At 38.9% G+C, this 19,540-nt stretch overlaps 1 protein-coding gene across 1 annotated transcript in view; it reads left to right on the top strand.

Annotated features, from left to right (window-relative positions):
• The window catches only part of FAM91A1 (family with sequence similarity 91 member A1), a 46,743-nt gene extending 27,918 nt beyond the window's left edge, over window positions 1–18,825 (top strand). The window contains exons 18-24 of the mRNA XM_046004404.1: window positions 72–185; window positions 4,064–4,136; window positions 6,432–6,581; window positions 8,543–8,647; window positions 9,402–9,525; window positions 10,808–10,877; window positions 12,837–18,825. Coding sequence (XP_045860360.1) covers window positions 72–185; window positions 4,064–4,136; window positions 6,432–6,581; window positions 8,543–8,647; window positions 9,402–9,525; window positions 10,808–10,877; window positions 12,837–13,019 — 819 coding nt within the window. The 3' untranslated portion in view covers window positions 13,020–18,825. The remainder of the gene's footprint in view (window positions 1–71; window positions 186–4,063; window positions 4,137–6,431; window positions 6,582–8,542; window positions 8,648–9,401; window positions 9,526–10,807; window positions 10,878–12,836) is intronic.
• Window positions 18,826–19,540: the final 715 nt, after the last annotated feature.

Here is a 19,540-nt window from a genome sequence, read left to right as displayed (position 1 = left end):
TTTTTGGTATTTTTTTTCCATTTTTGAACACCATTTTATTCATCTTTTATTCATTTTTTTTCCCCCCATAGGGTTATGATCGATTACTCATAACATCTTGGGGCCATGATCCTGGGGTAGTTCCTACGTCAAATGTGCTCACAATGTTGAATGACGCCTTGACTCATTCGGCAGTTTTGATTCAGGTACCGTGGCTTTATTTGAAACAACCAATTTTGGATTTTGACTTGGAAGATTATAAGTTGTCTAGCTTTCTGCCGAGCCGCAGTCGGATGTCAGTAATTTGAGATTTGTAAAGCTGAAATGTAAGGGATCAGATGCGGGTTTTCATGCTGGCCTTCGTCCAGCAGTGTGGGAATCGCAGAAACAACATGGACTTTGGAGTGAGACCCAGCTTTAAATTCCAGCTTCCTCTTTTGCTACCTGTGTGGCTGTATTTACAGTAGTTGTGTTGAGCTAGAATTCTCGTAGCGTACAATCCACAGATTGACATCGTACAAGTCCGTGCTTTTTCGTGTAGGCGCACGTGTCCACAGCCTTCCCCATGCTCACTTTAGAACATTTCCATCACCTCAGGAAAGAAGTCCTGAAGGCTTAGTTCCCTCCCTTCCTTATTCCTCAGCCCTAAACAGCACCTTACTGTCTCTCTAGAATGCTTATTCTGGGCATTTCACATACATGGAGTCACATAATACGTGTTTTGTCACTGACCTCTTTTACTTCGCAGAATACTCTCGAGGTTCGTCACGTAGCGTGTGTCAGTCCATCGTGAATCAGTACTACATTCTTTTTTATGGCCAAAGAAGGAGTCCCTTGTGTGAATAGCATTTTGTTTTTCCGTCTATTGCTGATGGACATTTGGGTTTCCACCTTTCGGCTGTTATGAATAATGGTAATCACTGCTATGCATGGTCCTTTATAGGTTTTTGTGTGGCCGTGTTGTCATTTCTCTTCAATATGTGGCTAGGAGTGGAAATGCCGGATCATATGGTAATTCTGTGTGCGGTTGTTTAAGGATCTTCCAGACTGTTTTCCAGAGTGGCTGTACCATTTTACATTCCCACCAGCACTCGGTATTATCTGACTTATTTTATTATAACCCCGTAGGGTATGAAGCGGTATCTCACTGTGGTTTTGATTTGTATTTTCCTGATGCCTAACAATGGTGATCTTCTTTTCTTTTGCTATTGAGCTGTGTGACATTTTGAAGGTACTTCTCTTATACTTAGTTTCCCACCTATAGAATGGCCATGGCAATATTTACTGTATAACAACAAAAAGTAATAGTAACAGCTAATGAGGGGATAAGCAATTTATAGCCCTAGGTTTATTGAATGAAATAGGACTGTGTGCGAAGTGCGCAGCACGCTTTCTCCTTCATAGTAGGTTCTCAATAAAGATTTCATCCATTTATTCAACTAACAGTCGTATGTGCCATATTCTGTGCTAATTCATGTGTATATGCATATAAGACATAGTCCCTGAGTTCAAGGGATTTAAGTCTAGTGGGAAATGTTGCCTAAATAGTCCATTTCAGTTCTTTCTCGAGTGCTGAATAGGATTATATAAGGTGCATGCATTAGAGTAATACCCAATTCAGCCTTGAGGCAAGGGGAAGGGCTTGGGGGACACTCATCAGAGACAGTGAGACTTAGGCTGAGTATAGAAGGATGATACAGAGAGAGCCCAGCCAGGCACAGGGCTTAGCAGGAATAAATCTCTGGGCAGAGATTTTTTTTTTCTTTTTCTCCACTGCTGCTTCCCTCGTACCTGAAGCAGTACCTGGCTCAGAGTAGTGTCTCCTGAGTGTTTTTGTGTACACTCCAGGCAGGCCCTGGAGTGTAGTGTATCTTGACCGTTTTGCTACAGAGCTTACACGGTACCCTCTAGGTTGATGGCAGCCGGTAAAGGGTACTGAGCAGGGGATTTTTATGGTCAATGTGTTTTGGGAAGATGAGCTTGGAGAGTATGCTACCCAAGTATGCTACCCCAACCCAGTAGGGTAAGAGACCTAAAGCAAGAAGTCTGGTTACGATTTAGTGTGCGAGTCCCTATAAGAGGTGAACACAGCCTAGATCAGGGAAGTGGTAATAAGAATTGAAAGCGAAAATGGGTTCAAGAATTATTACAAACTAAAATGAGTAGAATTGATCAGATGTCTGAGAATGATATGAGAAGAGGAAGAGAGTGATTACTGTGGCGTTGGCTTGTGAAGGTGGAACAACGGTGCTATCCCTGCTTGACAACGGAGGTGGAAGAGCCAGTCGATGGGGGTCAGATGATGTGTTGGGTTTGGGGCATGTTGAGTATAAGGTATCCATGGGACATGCGGATGGTGGCACTATCTAATTGGTAATTGAAAATATTTTGATATCGAAATGAGAGTTAAACAGAAGACACTGACTTGAGTGTCCGCATCAGCACGTAGAGGTAGTTGAAACCATGAGGGACAACGTGTTAGCCAGGAGGGAGGAACGTTCATGGTGGGAAATGACATAATGGAATGGGTTAGGTGTGGGTCCAGTCAGTCTGTCTATATGCCAGTCTTGATTCTGCCACTTATTAGGAGTTTGGTAATCTTGAATTCCTTCGCCTGCAAACTAGAGATAATAACAGGTTCTGTCCTTATGAGGTTGTTGAAGCTTATGACCGAGTTGCATAATCTGCACGAAACAGGTAGAATCCTACATGTAGCACACGGGAAGGTCTCCCGAGATGTTCAGCGTGCGGTGGCAGTGGTAGGAGAAGCAGACAGGAGTTTCAAAGTGTTGGTTACAGAGTTTTGTTTTTGCTCAACAAGAATGCCTTCTTTATTAAGTGGTATGGAAGAAATACACCTTGCAGGAATTCATAACAAAATCAAGATACTGATTAAAACCACGCTTTTGTTACAACAGTCTTGATTAGGGTTTAAATCGTAACTGTACCAATGAAGTAGAAAGGAGCTGTCTGAAGAAACATGTTCGCATTGTTATATGAACCATCATTGAAAAATGAGTGCTATTTTTCTCGGAAATGTTTTTTTCTTTTATATCATAGTACTTTGATTTCAGTAATGTGTAGGTTTTTTTAAAGGGAAGAATGTATAGATCCCCAGTATCAACTTAAATTTTCTATTCTAACACCACTAAATGCATGTAAACATTAGATTCTTCATGCTTATTATTTTTATATCAAAACATTGGGGGATTTAAATGCAAAAAACCCTTTAAAACTAACAGAATTCAAATGACCATTAATTGAATGCAATAGCTAAAACTAAATTATGCGTAGCATGGGAGTGGGGTGGTTAGACTCAGGTTTTTCTTAATTTAATTTTTGAATTAATAGAATCTTCACATAATTGAGAAATAAAACACTTTGAAAAGATGCACAGAGAAAAGTGTTACCGTACTTCTTTCGTTGTCTGCTCCCTTCTCCCCATTTCTTCTCCAGATCAGATACATTTATTAGTTTTTGCTGTCACTTTCTAGGATTGCTTTGCATGCGTGAGCCAATGCACAGTGCTGTCCCCCTGCTGTTTTCACTTAGCAAGTGGGGACCTTTCCATTTCAGTTCGTAGGGAACTTTCTCTCTTTTTTTTTCCCCTGCTGCCTTGAAAATACATCCATTAATTTATTGAACCTTATAGAGGGGCTTTTATAATTATACAATCTTGAATATATGTCACTGAATGCAGGTTTTTGAGTTTTGCATTCCTAGTTCATGATCTGCCAGGTAATTGATGGTGGGATTCTTTTATCAGAACTACAGCTAACCCTTATGTGAGTGTACTTGATTTCAGTCTCTGCTTGTCTCACCTCATGTACCTGTTAAATCGGTCTCCTTGTTTTTCATTAGCCATCCACTCCATTGGAGACACATGGCCTTGTAAATTAATATGCTCTCAAGATGGTCTTTGCTTGATGGAGAAAAATAAAAAAATTGTTGAAAGTTTTTTAATGGAATATTAATGTAGGGTATACCATCACATGGCATACTCTTATTTATGGTTTGATGATCTGTTTGTTCTTGGAAATACAGGTTTCTTATATACCTTTCAACTGTGTTTCTTCATCTTTAGGGACATGGTTTGCATGGGATAGGAGAAACTGTCCACATACCGTTTCCATTTGATGAAACAGAACTACAAGGAGGTATCTTACTTTTGAATTATATCTGTTTAACTTCTTTATCGTTAATCTTTGTCAGAAATTTGGTAGAAAACATAGCAGGAAGTGAATTCTTAAAATTTTTCAGTCCTAGGTGCTCATGCTGCTTTTAAAGACTGTTAGTGAAGATGGGGGCACCTGGGTGGGTTGTCGGTTAAGCATCTGATTCGTGATTTTGGCTCAGGTCATGATCTCAGGGTCAGGAGATCAAGCCCCATGTCGGGCTTCACAGTCAGCGAGGAGTCTGCTTGAGATTCTCTCTCTCCTTCTGCTTCCCCCGACTCCCTCTCCCCAAGCCCTCTCCCCCCGGCCCACTCATGCGCCTGTGCTCATAGATAAATCTCAAGTAAATAAATAAATATTGGCAAAGATAGTTTTCTGTCATGTGCCTTTTCCCACAAAGAACTAATAGAATAAGACTCACTTAGGACCTTTGAAGGAAAGCTAGTCTGCCTTGGAGATGAAGAGTTTATCACTGGGTCCCTGCCTGGTGGAAGACTAGGTTTTTCTTCTCTGTTTAGCCTTTCACTTTCCTTGTGTTGTTTATTTGGAGGCTGGGGGAGAAGACAGTTCGTTGGAATATTTCATGCTTAGTTGATTTTTCCCCCCAATGTTACATACTGTCCCTCCCACCTCGTGGGGGCTTTTTAAGGTAATTTAGACCCAGGTGTCAATCAACATGTATGTACTTTACAGTGTACACAGCACTTGTATAGATTCTCTCTTTCGGCATTTGAGTTTGCCATTAAATGTTAATTTTGCTATTAGGATGTGAGTTAGAGGTTGAGCTAAATTAAGCTAGTTAGAATCAAGGGGGGAAAGCCCTGTTTAAAGTTAGCTCTTTCTAGAATTGGATGTGAGCTACAAGTGCATTTGGTGAAAGATGCTCACAGAATTTCTGTTAAAAGTAAATTTATTCGTCCGTCTGTTTATTATAGGAGATAACCCTCTTTTGAATGTTAAAAAGGTATATATATTCAAAAGAAAAACATTATCTGATTTAAACTGCCATATATTCATATAGCACTTACATTTCCCATTCCATGTAAAACTGCTGTTCTGTAACCCTATGTTATGGTTATGTTTCTGGTTTCATATGTTTTTTTCTATATATTTCTGGTTCTTAGAACCATGATGCTTGAATTTTTAGAGAGCAGTGAGTGGTTCAAGTAAACTTAGGTTAATTTATATAAGAACTTAATGTTCTTCCAGAATGATAGTAGTCACTACTCTCCCTTACTCCCCCAAAGTAGGGAAAAGGAAGGTTTTTAAAATATTTTTTCCTCTTCCCATAGCCAGACTGCAGAAGCCTTGCGTTTGATGCTCATGTTGTGAATAAATGTGCGTGAAATTTGGAGAAGAGTTTTCTCTTCCAAAAAATAGCCCCTTTTTCAGAAATAAGTACTTCTCTGCAATTAAATTCTGCTACTTAATCCTTTGACACTTCATAAATTCTGTGGGAAAAATATTTGTTCACCTGAAGATACAGGCTAGTGACAACAGGATCTTCAAATGTATAAAATCTTAAAGTCTGATTAATAGCTCTCTCACCTTGGGAGAGGATTGTGTGAATGATAAAAGAAAGGAATCTTCGTATTTGAGTATGGAGCATCTTTCTGTTTATAAGTTCACCTAGTTACGAGGAATTGCACTAATATTTGAATAATTTAATAAGGATATAGTTTCAAGTGCACTTCAGCTTTAGTTTCAGTAGGAATAATTTTACTTTTAAATTTTTTCAAAAACATGGTGTGTATTTAATACATTTCCTGACAGAAGCCCAACAAGTAAGCATTTGAGGCAGAATAGAACCACAAAGAGAAGCCTCGAGAATTTGCCCCTGACTGGTCCTGTTTGCTTACTTAGGTAATTTGTTTTGATACAGTAAATGCCTCCTGAGGGCTGTAAATAATAAGTGTACGCCGGCCTTTCACGTTCACGGGTAGTTCTTTGTTATAATCAGCGTTGATAGATTAAAGTTCTAAGAATTGATTAATAGGGGGCGCCTGGATGGCTCAGTGGATTAAAGCCTCTGCCTTCGGCTCAGGTCATGATCCCAGGGTCCTGGGATCGAGCCCCGAATCGGGCTCTCTGCTCAGCAGGGAGCCTGCTTCCCTTCCCCTCTCTCTGTGCCTGCCTGTCTGCCTACTTGTGATCTCTGTCTATCAAATAAACAAATAAAATCTTAAAAAAAAAAGAATTAATAGAAGTATAGTTACATTTTTGATGTCGTGTTATAAAACTGTTTACTTAAAATGTGCTGTCAATCTTTGTCCTCAGAGTTTACTCGTGTCAGTATGGGTGTTCATAAAGCCTTGCAACTATTAAGGACCAAAGTGGACTTGCAGCATTTTTGTGGCTATGTCACCATGTTGAATGCTTCTAGCCAACTTGCACACCGAAAACTCAGTGATGCTTCTGATGAACGAGGTCAGCCAACAGTTGGGTTCTTTGAATTAAGATCATTATGTGGCGTTGATCACAGTCTTAATACTTAAGAAGCAGGGAGACTTCCATGGGGATGTTGAATTATTTTATGCTTGGTGTTTTTTCACTAAGATGACGGAGTATTCTGTGATGTTATTTGGACAAACCAGTTGTTGGGATGGAGAAAATACTACAGGCCCTGCTAAAGGAGTGCTAGCCTAGGGTTGGGGTACAGAATGGGTGTGGGATGTTAGCCCTGTCATCTCTGCAGGTTTTAATTTAAGTCCTTTTGTGGGGTGATGGCTTCAAGACTTCAGTCTCTGTGTAAAAATGTTTCTAAAGTAGAATGAACAGTTTTTCCCATTGAAGCTTTCTCTTTCTGTCAAAGGCACAACTGTTTCAGTAACCCAGGCCTGTAATCTTGATCTTTGTCTCTTCCTTCTTTTGCCATGATGGCCATTTAGTTTCCACATTCTGTGAATTAGTCTTTAAAAATGTCTCTCATATCCTGTCTTCCCTTCTCCGTTTTATATTCGCTGTGACGGTCACGCTGGTCTGCGTCTCAGTCGTCTGACCATGAGCTGTTGCAGCCTTGTCCTGCTCCTTAGCCTTCCTGGCCTCTTTCTCCTTCCTCTGTCTCCCCTCCAGCCTTCATGTTGACAACAGCTGGTTTTCCTTTTTCTTTTTAATTAAAAAATGTGTTTTCCCATCACCTTCTGCTTACTGATTGTTTCTGCTCTGGAAGAATTTTGGCTTGTATGTGGCTTTGGTACCGGCTCTGGTCCGTGACTCTAGAAAACCTTTCAGTTCAAACATCTGCTGTTGATAGATGTTGATTCCCTAAGCCTCTTAGCGTGGAATCCTGAGTAAATATGCTCCATTGCTCGATGGCCAGTGGATTGGCTTGGCTCCCTTTGAGTTACATATCCAGCCTTGGTCCTTTACCTTTGGCTGGAGAATCTGAGTAAATTTTAACAGTTAGCCGCCACGTATCACAGGGCATTTTCCAAACAGAGGGTATGGGTAAGGCAGTCATTTCAAAGCATGTCTGCTACGGTCATGTTTTATTTCTTTCATCGCTCAAACATTTATGGAGTACCCGCTTAGGTGCTGAAAGGATTGATAGTACTAAGACCTAAGGAAGGGAGATAAGCCAGTGAACCAGCCTGCTGTGTAGTGTTAAAAGGCTGCGATAAAGCTTGGCAGTGGCTTCATGTGCTGCTGTAGGACAGAACGGGTGCATCTCAGCCCACCTGAGTTATCAGAGGAGGCTTCTTAGAGAAGATAGAGTTTGAACTCAGTTTTGAAAAGTGAGGCTTTGGGTACATAAAAGATGTTTTTTATTTGGACAGTAGCAGCCTTTCAGGCAGAGGGAACCAGGCAAAAGTATAGCTTATCTGGGCCAAAAGAAAGAATTTGTTGGAAAGTAGTAGAAAATGAGAGTAGAGAAGTAGGTAAGGTCAGGAGATCTTGGAGGATCTCATGTGCTCTAAGATAGGAGGACTCCGAATTTTGAAGAGGAGTATCATAATCTGACTGCATGTTTCCATGGGGATAGAAGCGACTTTGTTAATGATCTAAGTGAGAGTCTGAACTTGCGTTCTGACTTCAGAGTCCTCGTTTCCTGGGGCCCGGGTTTCACCACTTCAGTGCCACGTACATTCTGAGCTGGACAGTTCCGTGTTGTGGGGCCTGTCCCGTGCGGTGAAGCATGTTTAGCTCCCTGGATAGCAGTAGAGTCCCTGTCCCCATGCCTGACGGCTGCATCAGTTTCGAGACGTTGTCAGAGGTGTTCTGGGGGGCAGGATTGCCCCCTAGTTGGGAACAGCTGCTATAGGCTGAAGACCCTTCCTTGGTCCCCATTGTCATTCCTCTTGCTGGACGTCGTCTCTCCCGTTAGGGCTAAGGGACGACTTGTGCCAACTACGAGAATCCTAATGTTGTGTATGTCTTTTTATTGCAAGGAGAACCTGATTTGGCTTCTGGCTCGGACGTAAATGGGAGTACAGAGTCATTTGAAATGGTCATTGAGGAAGCAGCTATAGACTCGGCAGCAAAACAAAACTCCGGTACGGCTTTAAGAATTATTTGCAGTTTTAGGGGCCCCTGGGTTGCTCAGTGGGTGGTTAGGCCTGTGCCTTCAGCTCAGGTTATGATTTCCAGGTCCTGGGATTGAGCCCCGCATCGGGCTTTCTGCTCAGAAGGGAGCCTGCTTCCCCCCACTCCCCGCCTGCCTCTCTGCCTACTTGTGATCTCTCTCTGTCAAATAAATAAATAAAATCTAAAAAAAAAAAAAAAAAAAAATTGCAGTTTTATACTAGTTTCAGAGATTTAACTCTTCTGTTAAATCATTGGGATGTCATTTGTCTGCTCTGATTATCCATAGTGGGCCTTTTATTTCAGTAAGTATTCACTAGGAAACATGTTTATGTATTTAGAATAACAATGAAAATGTTATAAAAATAGGACCTGAGAACAGTGACTTTAGTTTCATTTTTCCTGTGTTAAAATTCTTTCATCTTGTTGATGTCTTACAGTGTCTCTTTTTTTTTCTCTTTTTCTTTTTCTTTTTTTTTTTTTTTTTGGTAAAAGGCCATTTTGAGCATCTGGTGAAAGCTCTGTGCCTTCCCCCCAGAAGCATGTACTAACTCAGTAAAGATTCTTTCCTGTTGCAGAGATTCACTGACCCGCCCTGAATCCTCTCCCCTGCGAAGCCCATTGGTGGACCCCAGGGGTAGGAGGAATCTGAAAATTTCTGGATGTCCTGGTCACTTATAAATATGTAAATGCGTATGTGATTAATAACTATAAATTTTTTTGCAGTTGCCACAACAGAAGCAGATTGGGTTCCTCTCGAACTGTGCTTTGGAATTCCATTGTTTAGTTCAGAATTAAACCGGAAAGTTTGTAGAAAAATTGCTACACATGGCCTTTGCCGAAAAGAGAGGTAAGGGTTTATGTTCACTGTCATCTTTTCATCTGTGAGACTTAGGCTGTCAGTTGCCACATCTTATTTTCCTTTATTTCATGCGTGAGCATAGTAATTGCCTTGTGTCTATTCGTTGATTGAATAAAAATTGCTAGTTTAAGGGTTTTACTATATTTTTCAAAATTAAACTTTAGCATCTCAAAACTTTGACACATGCAAACACTGGGGGCACATATTTTGGTTAATTTTAATTATGTTAACTTAGTTACCCGGATTTGGTTAAGAGTGATATAAATTAGCATGCTTCTGTGAGATCATGCCTAGTGTTTGTAATATGTATGTCTCTGTAGAACGTTGCCCTTGTGCACTTCTGTCCCTCTGAGCAAACACACTCAAGTTATGTCATGTAAATAGTGATTCTTTTATTGGAATTATAGCTGAATTTCTAAATTTTCTAAAGTGAGCATGTATTATTTATCAGAAATGACATGGAGGTTTTGTCTTGCATGCCGACTCTGATCCATTGGGAGCTGTTGCTAAGAGGCAGTGTTGGAAAAGTTTTATGACTGTTGAGCAGAGAGGAATGTCCTTGAATCTAACTGTCGTGGCAAGGGTGTCTGGGAGAGTGGATGTCCACAGGTCTCCTTGACTTCTTCATTTAAGAAAACAAAGTTGGATAATAATTCAGTTGGCTTAATATACTTTATCAGAAGATTAAAAGTACTCAGTCGACACAAATTTCAGTAATTCTCCGAAAGTCATCTACATGAATAAAAAAAGTAGAAATACGATACAGCTTTAAAGATTGCCACCATAATTGTTACCAGTTTCCATATTTGAAAAATACTTGATTTTGGTCGGTTGATATATAGTTAATCTGTCAGACCTTTTATCGGGATGTATTTTAAAATTAATTTGGGTATTTGAAGTTGATATCATACTTGTCATTCCTACTTGAAAAGTTCTCTTTCATTTACTGTTTATATTTGCTAATAGTTTAAGCTTTTCCTAACGGTAACTTCTCAGTTTTGGTTTTATATGTGATTTTTTATTTCAAAATGGTCTTTTTAGGCATTATTAACTCCCAGTTTTAATATTATTAGATTAATGAGAACTATGGCAATTTTCATTGCCCCCAGGACAATTTCATTGATGAGAACCATTGAAATTAAAAAAAAAATATGTGATTAATCAGAATATATTTACATATATAAATGCATTTAAGTTGCTGAAATTAAACTCTTGTGAGATATTCGTTCTTCTCATTATATTTGTTTTAAACTTTGCCCCTGTTTTTCAGCCTTCAGAACCTTTTACATTCCAGTAGAAAACTCTCTCTACAGGTCCTTAACTTTGTTCACTCATTCCAGGTAACAAAATTTTAAAAATATGGTATTTGCATAGAGATTTAGAGGATGCACAACACTTCCATGTTTGTCTTGGGTCTCCACAGTAATGAAATAAGCATTAATTTTCATTGGTAGATAAAGATGCTGAGATTTAGGAAGTTCATTTTCTTGCACATGATTTACTGGCCGGTTGGAGAGGGTCTAAAGCAGGGACTCTGTTCCGTGTCAGGGCGTCATTCAACAGAAATGTGTTAAGCGGCTCCTATGGGCCCCGCACCACGCTAGGTGCTGGTTGCTGGGTATGATCTACCTCCGTTAGCTGCAGTAGTTCTCAGTCGCTGAGAGGTGGCTGTTTGTAGTGCAGGCCATGCTGTAGACCTTTTGTCTTCCCCTCCCCCAGGGAAAGAAAGGGTACTCCATAGATTTGATTTGTGGATAAACTTTTGGACAGAAATATTTCTGTTCAGAATATCTAATCCAATGTTATAAAATCAGTATCTTGGAGTTCTGTGTCATTTATTTTTTTCAATAACTACTTGAGGCTGCCAGACCCTTTACTAGGTGCAGGGGAAGCAATGCTGTTCAGGTCACTAGTAGAATTTATAATGATGTTTGAAAGACAGAAGATAGTGGAGTGGACATTGAAATATGTAAGTAATTACGGATTTCAGTAAGTACTTTAAAGGAGCCAGACTCCTTGGGATCTGATGGAAGCCAAAGGGAGACCTAATTTAAATGGACGGAGATGATACATAAGCTGAAACTTCTGAAGGGATGGAAAGGAGTATGTTGTGCAGAGCTTAGTAGGAGCAAAGGTTCTGTGTCGGGAAAACACTGTGTCCGAGGGAATGAAAGAAGGCTGGTGTGGCCGAAGCTTCATGAAAGTGGTTGGGGAGGTGGGGCGTTGGCAAGAAATGAGGCAGAAGAGAAGAGGAGGCCGGGCCTTCTAGAGGATAGTAAATAATTTGTATTTTATGCTCAAGTGCAAAGAGAAATTATTAAAGACTTTTAAACAGGAATGACATTATTTCTGATCAGCTCTTTTAAAAGATTAGTTTTTGGAGAGCAGATTAGAAAGGGACAAACTTGTTCAGAGACCATGTGAGAGTTTTTGGTAGCCTTGCACCCTTTTGAATTAAAAATACCCCCAAATTTTGCATGTATCCATAATAAAAGTTTATTACCCATGTGTACTGTTATATCAATAAATTATATATATTATAAAACATAACACAAAAATAGAAATTCTGTGAGGATGCAGTAGTTGATACAGGATTTCTAAAATTTTTGTAGTCCCATACCCCATTTTGGAGATCACTGGTCTAGACTATGGTGCTGGGCTGTGGTGAATGAATAAAGTAATTTGGGATACATGTTGGAGGCAGATTGCTGGAACCTGGCAGTTAATTCAGTGTGAGGAAAAGATTGACGGTGAAACGAAGGGAGGAGTCAGGCATGATTCTCCAGTTTCTGGACTAGCTTGATGTGTGGAGTAGGGAGGGCAGGGGAAGAGCTTGGAGAAGGAAGGTTATGGACCTGGTAGGCATGGAATGGATGGCGAAACAGCCAAGAGCCGTTGTGAGGGTGTGAACCTGGAGTCCTGGGGAAAGGTCTGCGCTAAGTGTGTGAATCCGAGAGCCTTGGGAGCGCATGGAATGTTCTGGTGCTTAATGCTATGTGAGGGGTTTTTAGAGATTGTCTAAGATTGAACCTTTGTCTTCTCTTACAGTCTCATAGCCCATTATTTCTATTTATTTCTAAGCACTTACCGTAGTCTGACTTGTACTAGCCATTATCGCATTGCGGTGATACTGTCACCGATTGTCGCAGGGTCTGTGAGGGAGAGATCTGCGTCTCCCGCAGTGCTTTGCGTTCCATAAACATTTCTTGGGTCAGCGAAGTCTGTATTTATTATGGGCTGTATGAAGTAGTTTGGTGAAGTGTTGGTTATAGGATTTTTCTCCTTTCTTTGTCTCTCAGGAAGGTGCTTCAACCCTGGACGTTCCCACAGAGGCCGGCTTTCCCAGCATGCTCTCGCAGTCCTGCGCCGAGTCGGGCGTTCCACTTCCGGCAAAGAACTTAATATTTAAAGATGGCGTCTTGTCGGAGTGGAGTGGACGGTCACCTTCCTCGCTTCTTACTGCTAATCTCCATTTGCAATAATTTGGTTCCACCCTTCGTTGCTCACACTTCTGCCTTTTTTCTTTCTTAACGTTAGCTTTATAGTGCCAGCCACTAAAAAGCATCGTGCTGCGGCAGCGCAGTTCACGCTTCACTGATGTTCAACGGTTGGGGAACCGGTTCGTGTTTTCTGAAGTTTCCCTCATTATGGCACCTCCTCACGCAACAGAGAGCTTTTTAGCAGCCTGCACTGTATTTTTTACCTTGAGACAATCTGCATTTCTTTTATAAAACTGAGGATATATACTTTATAGGCTTTATGATGACTGTTAACGTTTATAAGCAGTCACTATGAATATTGTAGTGGTAATTTTATATGTTAGTTTATCAAACATAAATCTTGTTTAATTTTATATTTTGTTACCTACTCTTTAGGGGATCACGGGAAGAGGCAGAACTCTTCCCCTAAAAAGGCTTCTTGGTACTTTAAAGTAGCAAAACTATAAAACAATAAACATCCAGTTTTGAGAGATGATATGATGGGGCATTAAGAATTTCTGTGGATGTCTGTAAATTATGTATATGAGTTGAACGTTGTCGAAGGTATGTAAATCAGCATAGTTATGTATAACTTAACCTTGATTTATAAGGTCTTAACTCAGACTATCACTATACATTGACATCTCATGAGAAGCTTTGAAAAACATTCTATTTTTAAACCAATGTTTATATGTGGACTTCCGTTGTCACTCTGGGCTTTATATTTTCATAGAGTCTTTATGGAAGAATAGAATTTATTTTCCACTCTTGTAACTGTGGCTGCTGCACGTTTTCACCCAGACTGATTCTTTGTTTAGTAGCTTTACCAACGAATTGTTACGAAATCGAATTTGATGTTTTGAAACCAAGGATTGTGATTTTAGGTTAGAATTACATATTAGAGGCATTAAGGCTATGTCTTCTGATCAAAAACACTTTGGTGATAAACCTGCTTTGAAGACTTTCTTAGGCAATCTGGATCTTAAATTTATGTGACTAGTTTTGGAGGAACTGAGAAAAATTGAGTAATTTCAAAATGTTTCTTGAGTCATTGGTTCTTTTAGATATTAAATGATAATAAGAATAATTGGAATCAGTTTCTAGATTTTCTAAGTTACTTTTCTTGGGAAGTTTGTGCAGTGTTATAGTTTAGTGTAGCTCTTCTCATAGGATAATGGTTTGCTCGTTTAAAACTGTAACCAAACTAACTGGTCAGACAACATATATCTAAAATACTAAAAGCGTTAGAAAATTCGGGAATGTTAGAACCTAAACATTTTTGCTGATAATTTTTGTTATTTATAGAACTGGTATTTGCGTACTTAACATACTTCTGGAAATATATGCCTTTCTTAAAACTGTTAACACAACCATGCATTCAATACCATGGCCTACCTATAGAATTGAATATCTTGGAGCAGGTCACCTGTGACACACAGTCAGTGCTGTGTTTTGGGGTAAGTGCAGTAACGTTCGTTTTCTACTTTGTCTTATATGAGGTAGAAATCAAGTGTATGTTATAAATGTTTGTCTATAAAAGGAAAAATACATACTAATATTAAAATAATTTCTTATGACTGTGAATCACTCATTTATTTTTCCAATAATTGATATTGTACATTCCTAGTGCTATTAGGTATGTATGTAACTTTTATAGTTTTTCAACAGAAAGTTGTAAGTATTTCACTTGATCAGGGCTCTTTAATCTCATTTTCATCTGCTTTGTTTATATTAACTGTAGTTATTTTATTTATTCCTGTGTTAACAATCTAAGCCTACTGTAATGACATGTACACTAATAAAGAATCGAATAATCTGTAGTTGTTGGTGGGGAACCCAGTGGGTGGAAAGTTGAAAACTTAAAATATGGGAGTGATTTGCTGCTATATTTCCTTTGAGAGATAATGGAGGAAGAATTGGAACCTAATAGTGATCATGAATTTTAGGGAAAGTACTGGCAAAACAGGTGGGCAGCTCCCATGAATGAGGAAAGGTTCTGAGTCTCAGTTGAAAAACCTCTCATATTTTTAAGGAGGGAGAATCTGCTTTTTAGAGCTGTTAGTAAAATGTGAAAGCTGCTTTTGTGCTTTGCTTTATGAATTTGGCATTGTTTCATGCGTGTGTTAACTCATGGAAGGGTGCAGCACCTAATCCTACAGGTGTTGATCCAGTTCAACAACATTAAATTTTAAGTGTCGACTTCCATTTGCCAAAGAAGACTTATGAAAGAATTTTAAACTAATTTTATTTGGCTTTGTGCTACCTCCCCGTTCTTTTCTCCCCTTAATGTGCTTAAACCATGGGAAACATTCTCTAGAAACCAAGAGACAAATATCACAAAGGACTCAGAATTTGGTGTGGTACAGTTTCACCTCTCAGGTGGGTCTACAGAAATGGGACTTTGTGTCATTTAAAACCATACCTGATTTTCTTGATTCCTTTATTTCATTTTAAATCTGTGATCAGATGATTTTGTATTCGTTTTTTGGGGGAATATCAGTTTCTTTTACTTGGTGTTGTCAATCTTCTCTGCCATTCATGTTTCTCTTTTATGTTCAGTGTTTCAAGTACAGTTTGTATTTAAAGATTTTAAAGTACCACAACTCTGTAACTGAGTACAGTGGCTTGTTTTCTGGTACGGTGTTAATATTCTGCAACAAAATGTATAAAGTGTTGTCAGTTTGATTATTGACACATATAATATGTTTACAAATAAACTGTGGTGTTGATCAAATTACTGCAAAAATGTGTAAATAATCTCTAAGTCCCTTTCTTAATATTAAATATAGCCATGCTTTCAGTGCTGTGGCTTTTCTTTACTTTTCTTTAATGACCTTTTAATTTCAGATTTATAGGAAGGTTGCAAAGGTAGTCCAGAGATGTTTTCTATACCCTTTCCCAAACTTCCCCTAATGTCACCACTGTATAAACTATGGCATATCTGTCAAAACTCAGAAAACTCAGACAATACAATACTATTTACTATACTATGGACTTTATTTGGTATTTATCTGTCTTCCGCTAATGACCTTCTGCTGTTCCAGAATCCGATCCAGGACACTGCATTGCATTTCTTTAGTCATTGATGCCTTCTTTGTCTCTTCCAATCTGTGACAGTTTCTCCATCTTTCATGACCTCAACACTATGAAGAGTGCTGGTTATATGTAGAATGTTCCTGAATAAATGGGTTTGTCTGATGTGTTCTTGTGATTAGATTTGAGTTATGCTTTATCAGGAAGAATACACAGAGGTGCAATGCCCTTCTGCACCGTTTCACATCGTAGGGTACGTGATGTCTGTAGGCATTACTGGTGATAGTCCTTCATTGGCTAAGTTGGTGTCTGCTGGGAATTTCCACTGTAAAGTATTTTCCCACTTCCTATACTTTTTGCGTTTGGAAGTAAATTACTAAGTCTAGCCCACAGTAAAGTGGAGGAGGGTTGTATCTATATACATTACTTAGAATTTTTCTTAAAGTTTGTTCCTCTTTCCTATTTATTTGATCCTTTGTTTATATTAGTAATGTGATCATGGCTGTTTATACTTAGGTTAAAATCTAATACTGTTATTTATTGTGTAAATTGTTTCGACTTGGGCTGTTGAGAACTCTTTGAGGTTGACTCCTAAATTCTTTTGATGTGCCTTCCCTTTTTTTTTTTTTTGTAAAGACCATATTTTTACTTTCTAGCACTGCCAAGTATTATCTTGATGCAAGCCCTAGAATTAGCTGTTTCTCCAAGGAACACTGGTTGCTTTTATCGGAGACTGGTATTTAGATACCAAGATCTGGGTGTTGGGTGTGCTTACTGCTACTGCTTCTACGGTTTTTTGGTGAAATGTGCTAGAGTTACTATACGCATACTAACCAGTATATGGTACACATCTCTATAATTATTTCTCGATATATCTGTATATATGTTGAATTAAACATTCAGTTATACTCACTGAGCCAGCACTGCAGGGTTCATTCTAGTTTTGCCTCTGTGTTCGTTTATAACTTCTTTCTCTGAGAGTGAGAACACTGGCTTCTTTATCTATGATTTATTTGCTTATTTGTTGAACCTTGGAATATTTCTAAAGTGGTTTTGGAATAGTCAAGTTCTACCCCTATGAGAAAAATGGCCCCACTGGAGTACAGTGTTGAAGTAAGTGTTTTGTCCTGAGCCTTATACTAGCTACTCCAAGCACCATTTTCCAAGGTAACTTAGTTCAGTTCCCGTTATTTCCCACTTCCTTCATTAAGGTTATGTCAGACATTTGGAAAACAGATTGGCTTGTCACTCTGTGCCTTCCATCTGGGGCCTCTTACATCTCAGTTGAGTTTTTCATACTGTAAAATTCACTCTGTATGGCCTTTGACAAATGCATGGTATGTTCCCACCATCACAGTACTGTATAGAATAGTCCCATCACCCTAAAAATTCCTCTCTTATTCCCCACCCTCACAACCACTTATCTGTTTTCCATTCCTATAATTTTGCTTTTTCTGGAATGTCATAAATGGTGGGATTGTACAATTTGTAGCTTTTTAAAATCTGGCCTTTTTTGCAATGCAGAATGCATTTTATATTTGTGTTATATGAATCAATAGCTCATTCTTTCTGTTGCTGAGTACTTTGTTGTATGGATGTATCAAGGTTTGTCTTTTAATGGTCATGTGTAGGTCTGTAATACAAACATAATTCGTTTTGCTGTGGGATTGGTGACTCATTTGCTAAGTGTATATTTAACCTTATAAGAAACTGCCACACTGTCTTCTCAAATGACTGCCATTTTGCATCCCACCAGCAGTGAAGCAGAGTTTCTGTTATAGTGGTAACTTTGTGGCTGAAATGTTCATTTCCTCATGAAAAATGATGTTGAGCATCAGTCTTTTCATATGCTTATTTTCCACTCATATATTTTGGCTGAAGTGCCTTTTCAGATCTGTTGTCCATATTTTAAAAAGTTGGGCTTTACTGGGGCTCCTGGATGGCTCAGTCGGTTAAGCGTCTGCCTTTGGCTCTGGTCATGATCCCAGTGAGCCGCTCCACTAAGTGGGGAGCCTGCTTCTCCTCTCTCTGCACCCCTGACCTCCACTCGTGCTCGCTCTCTTGCTCTACACTCTCTGTCCAATAAATAAATAAAAATATTTTGAAAGTAAATAAATGAAAATTGGGTTTTGTTGCTGAGTTTTAAGAGTTCCATAAATTATTCTGAACACAGCTTCTTTGTTAGATGTGTGTTTTCCAAATATTTTTTCCCAGACTGACTTGTCTTTTCACTTTCTTAATAGTTCTATTAAGGAACAAAAGTTTCTGATTTCTTCTTCTTCTTTTTTTTTTTTTTTTTTTTGTTTTTGAAGATTTATTTATTTATTTATTTCACAGAGATCACAAGTAGGCAGAGAGGCAGGCAGAGAGAGGAGGAAGCAGGCTCCCTGCGCAGCAGAAAGTCCGATGCGGGGCTTGATCCCAGGACCCTGAGATCATGACCTGAGCCCAAGGCAGAGGCTTTAACCCACTGAACCACCTGGGTGCCCCAAGTTTCTGATTGAAATCAGAAATTTCAATGGAAATCCACTTTATTTTTTTTAAATGGGTTGTACTTTTGATGTAGGTACCTAAAAAACTCATCACAGACCCAAGGTCATGCAGATTTTTTATTTTCCTCTGAAAGTTTCATAGCTTTATGTGTAGGTCTTGGACACCTGTTGAACTAATTTTAATATATGGGATGAGATTTATGTCGAGGCGTGTTCGTGCATGTGGACCTCCAGGCCATTTCATGAGAAGACTCTTCTCCTCATTGCATTGTCATTACACCTTTATCAAAACTCAGTTGATAAACCTGTAGACAGAAGGTGGACTGGTGGTTGCCTGAAGTGGAGATGGGGAGTGAGTGCAAATGGGCATACATCATTTTGGGGGGCTGGAAATGTCACCAAACAATAATTGGATTGTACACCTAAGTGAATTTTATCATGTGTAAGTTATCCTTCAATAAAGCAGTTTGAAAAAAAATCTGTTGACATTTGTGTGGGTTGTTTCTGGGCCCGCTCTTCTGTTCCTTTGATCAGTGTCTGCTTTGAATACCACGCTGAAACTGGATAGCAGGAGTCCTCCCCACTTTGTTCTTTTTTTTTTTTTTTTTTTTTTTTTTTTTTTTTTTGGGAGAATCGATGAATTGATTTTAACTCTTCTAGTTCCTTTGCCTTTGCACGTAAATTTTAGAATTGGTTTGTCAGTATCTATACGCAAGCTTTGCAGGGATTTAAATCAAAGTTATATTGAACCTATAAATTAAACAGGAGAATTGACACCCTAACAAATATCTATTTAACTTGGGGGGGGGCTGGGTACTTTTATAGGTTTCAGCATACATAAACTACATATTTTGTTAGATTTCTTCATAAGTCTTCATTTTTTTTGTGCTGTTAGAAATTTTGTAAGTTTCCAAGTTAAAGTTATTCATTGCTTATATATAGAAATATGACTGGTACATTTCAGTTTGCTAAGCTAGTGAAATTTATAGTTGATTCTGG

Source organism: Meles meles, chromosome 1, assembly GCF_922984935.1.
Source record: "Meles meles chromosome 1, mMelMel3.1 paternal haplotype, whole genome shotgun sequence".
Classification (NCBI taxonomy): domain Eukaryota; kingdom Metazoa; phylum Chordata; class Mammalia; order Carnivora; family Mustelidae; genus Meles; species Meles meles.
This window is presented reverse-complemented; position numbering and strand designations above follow the sequence as displayed.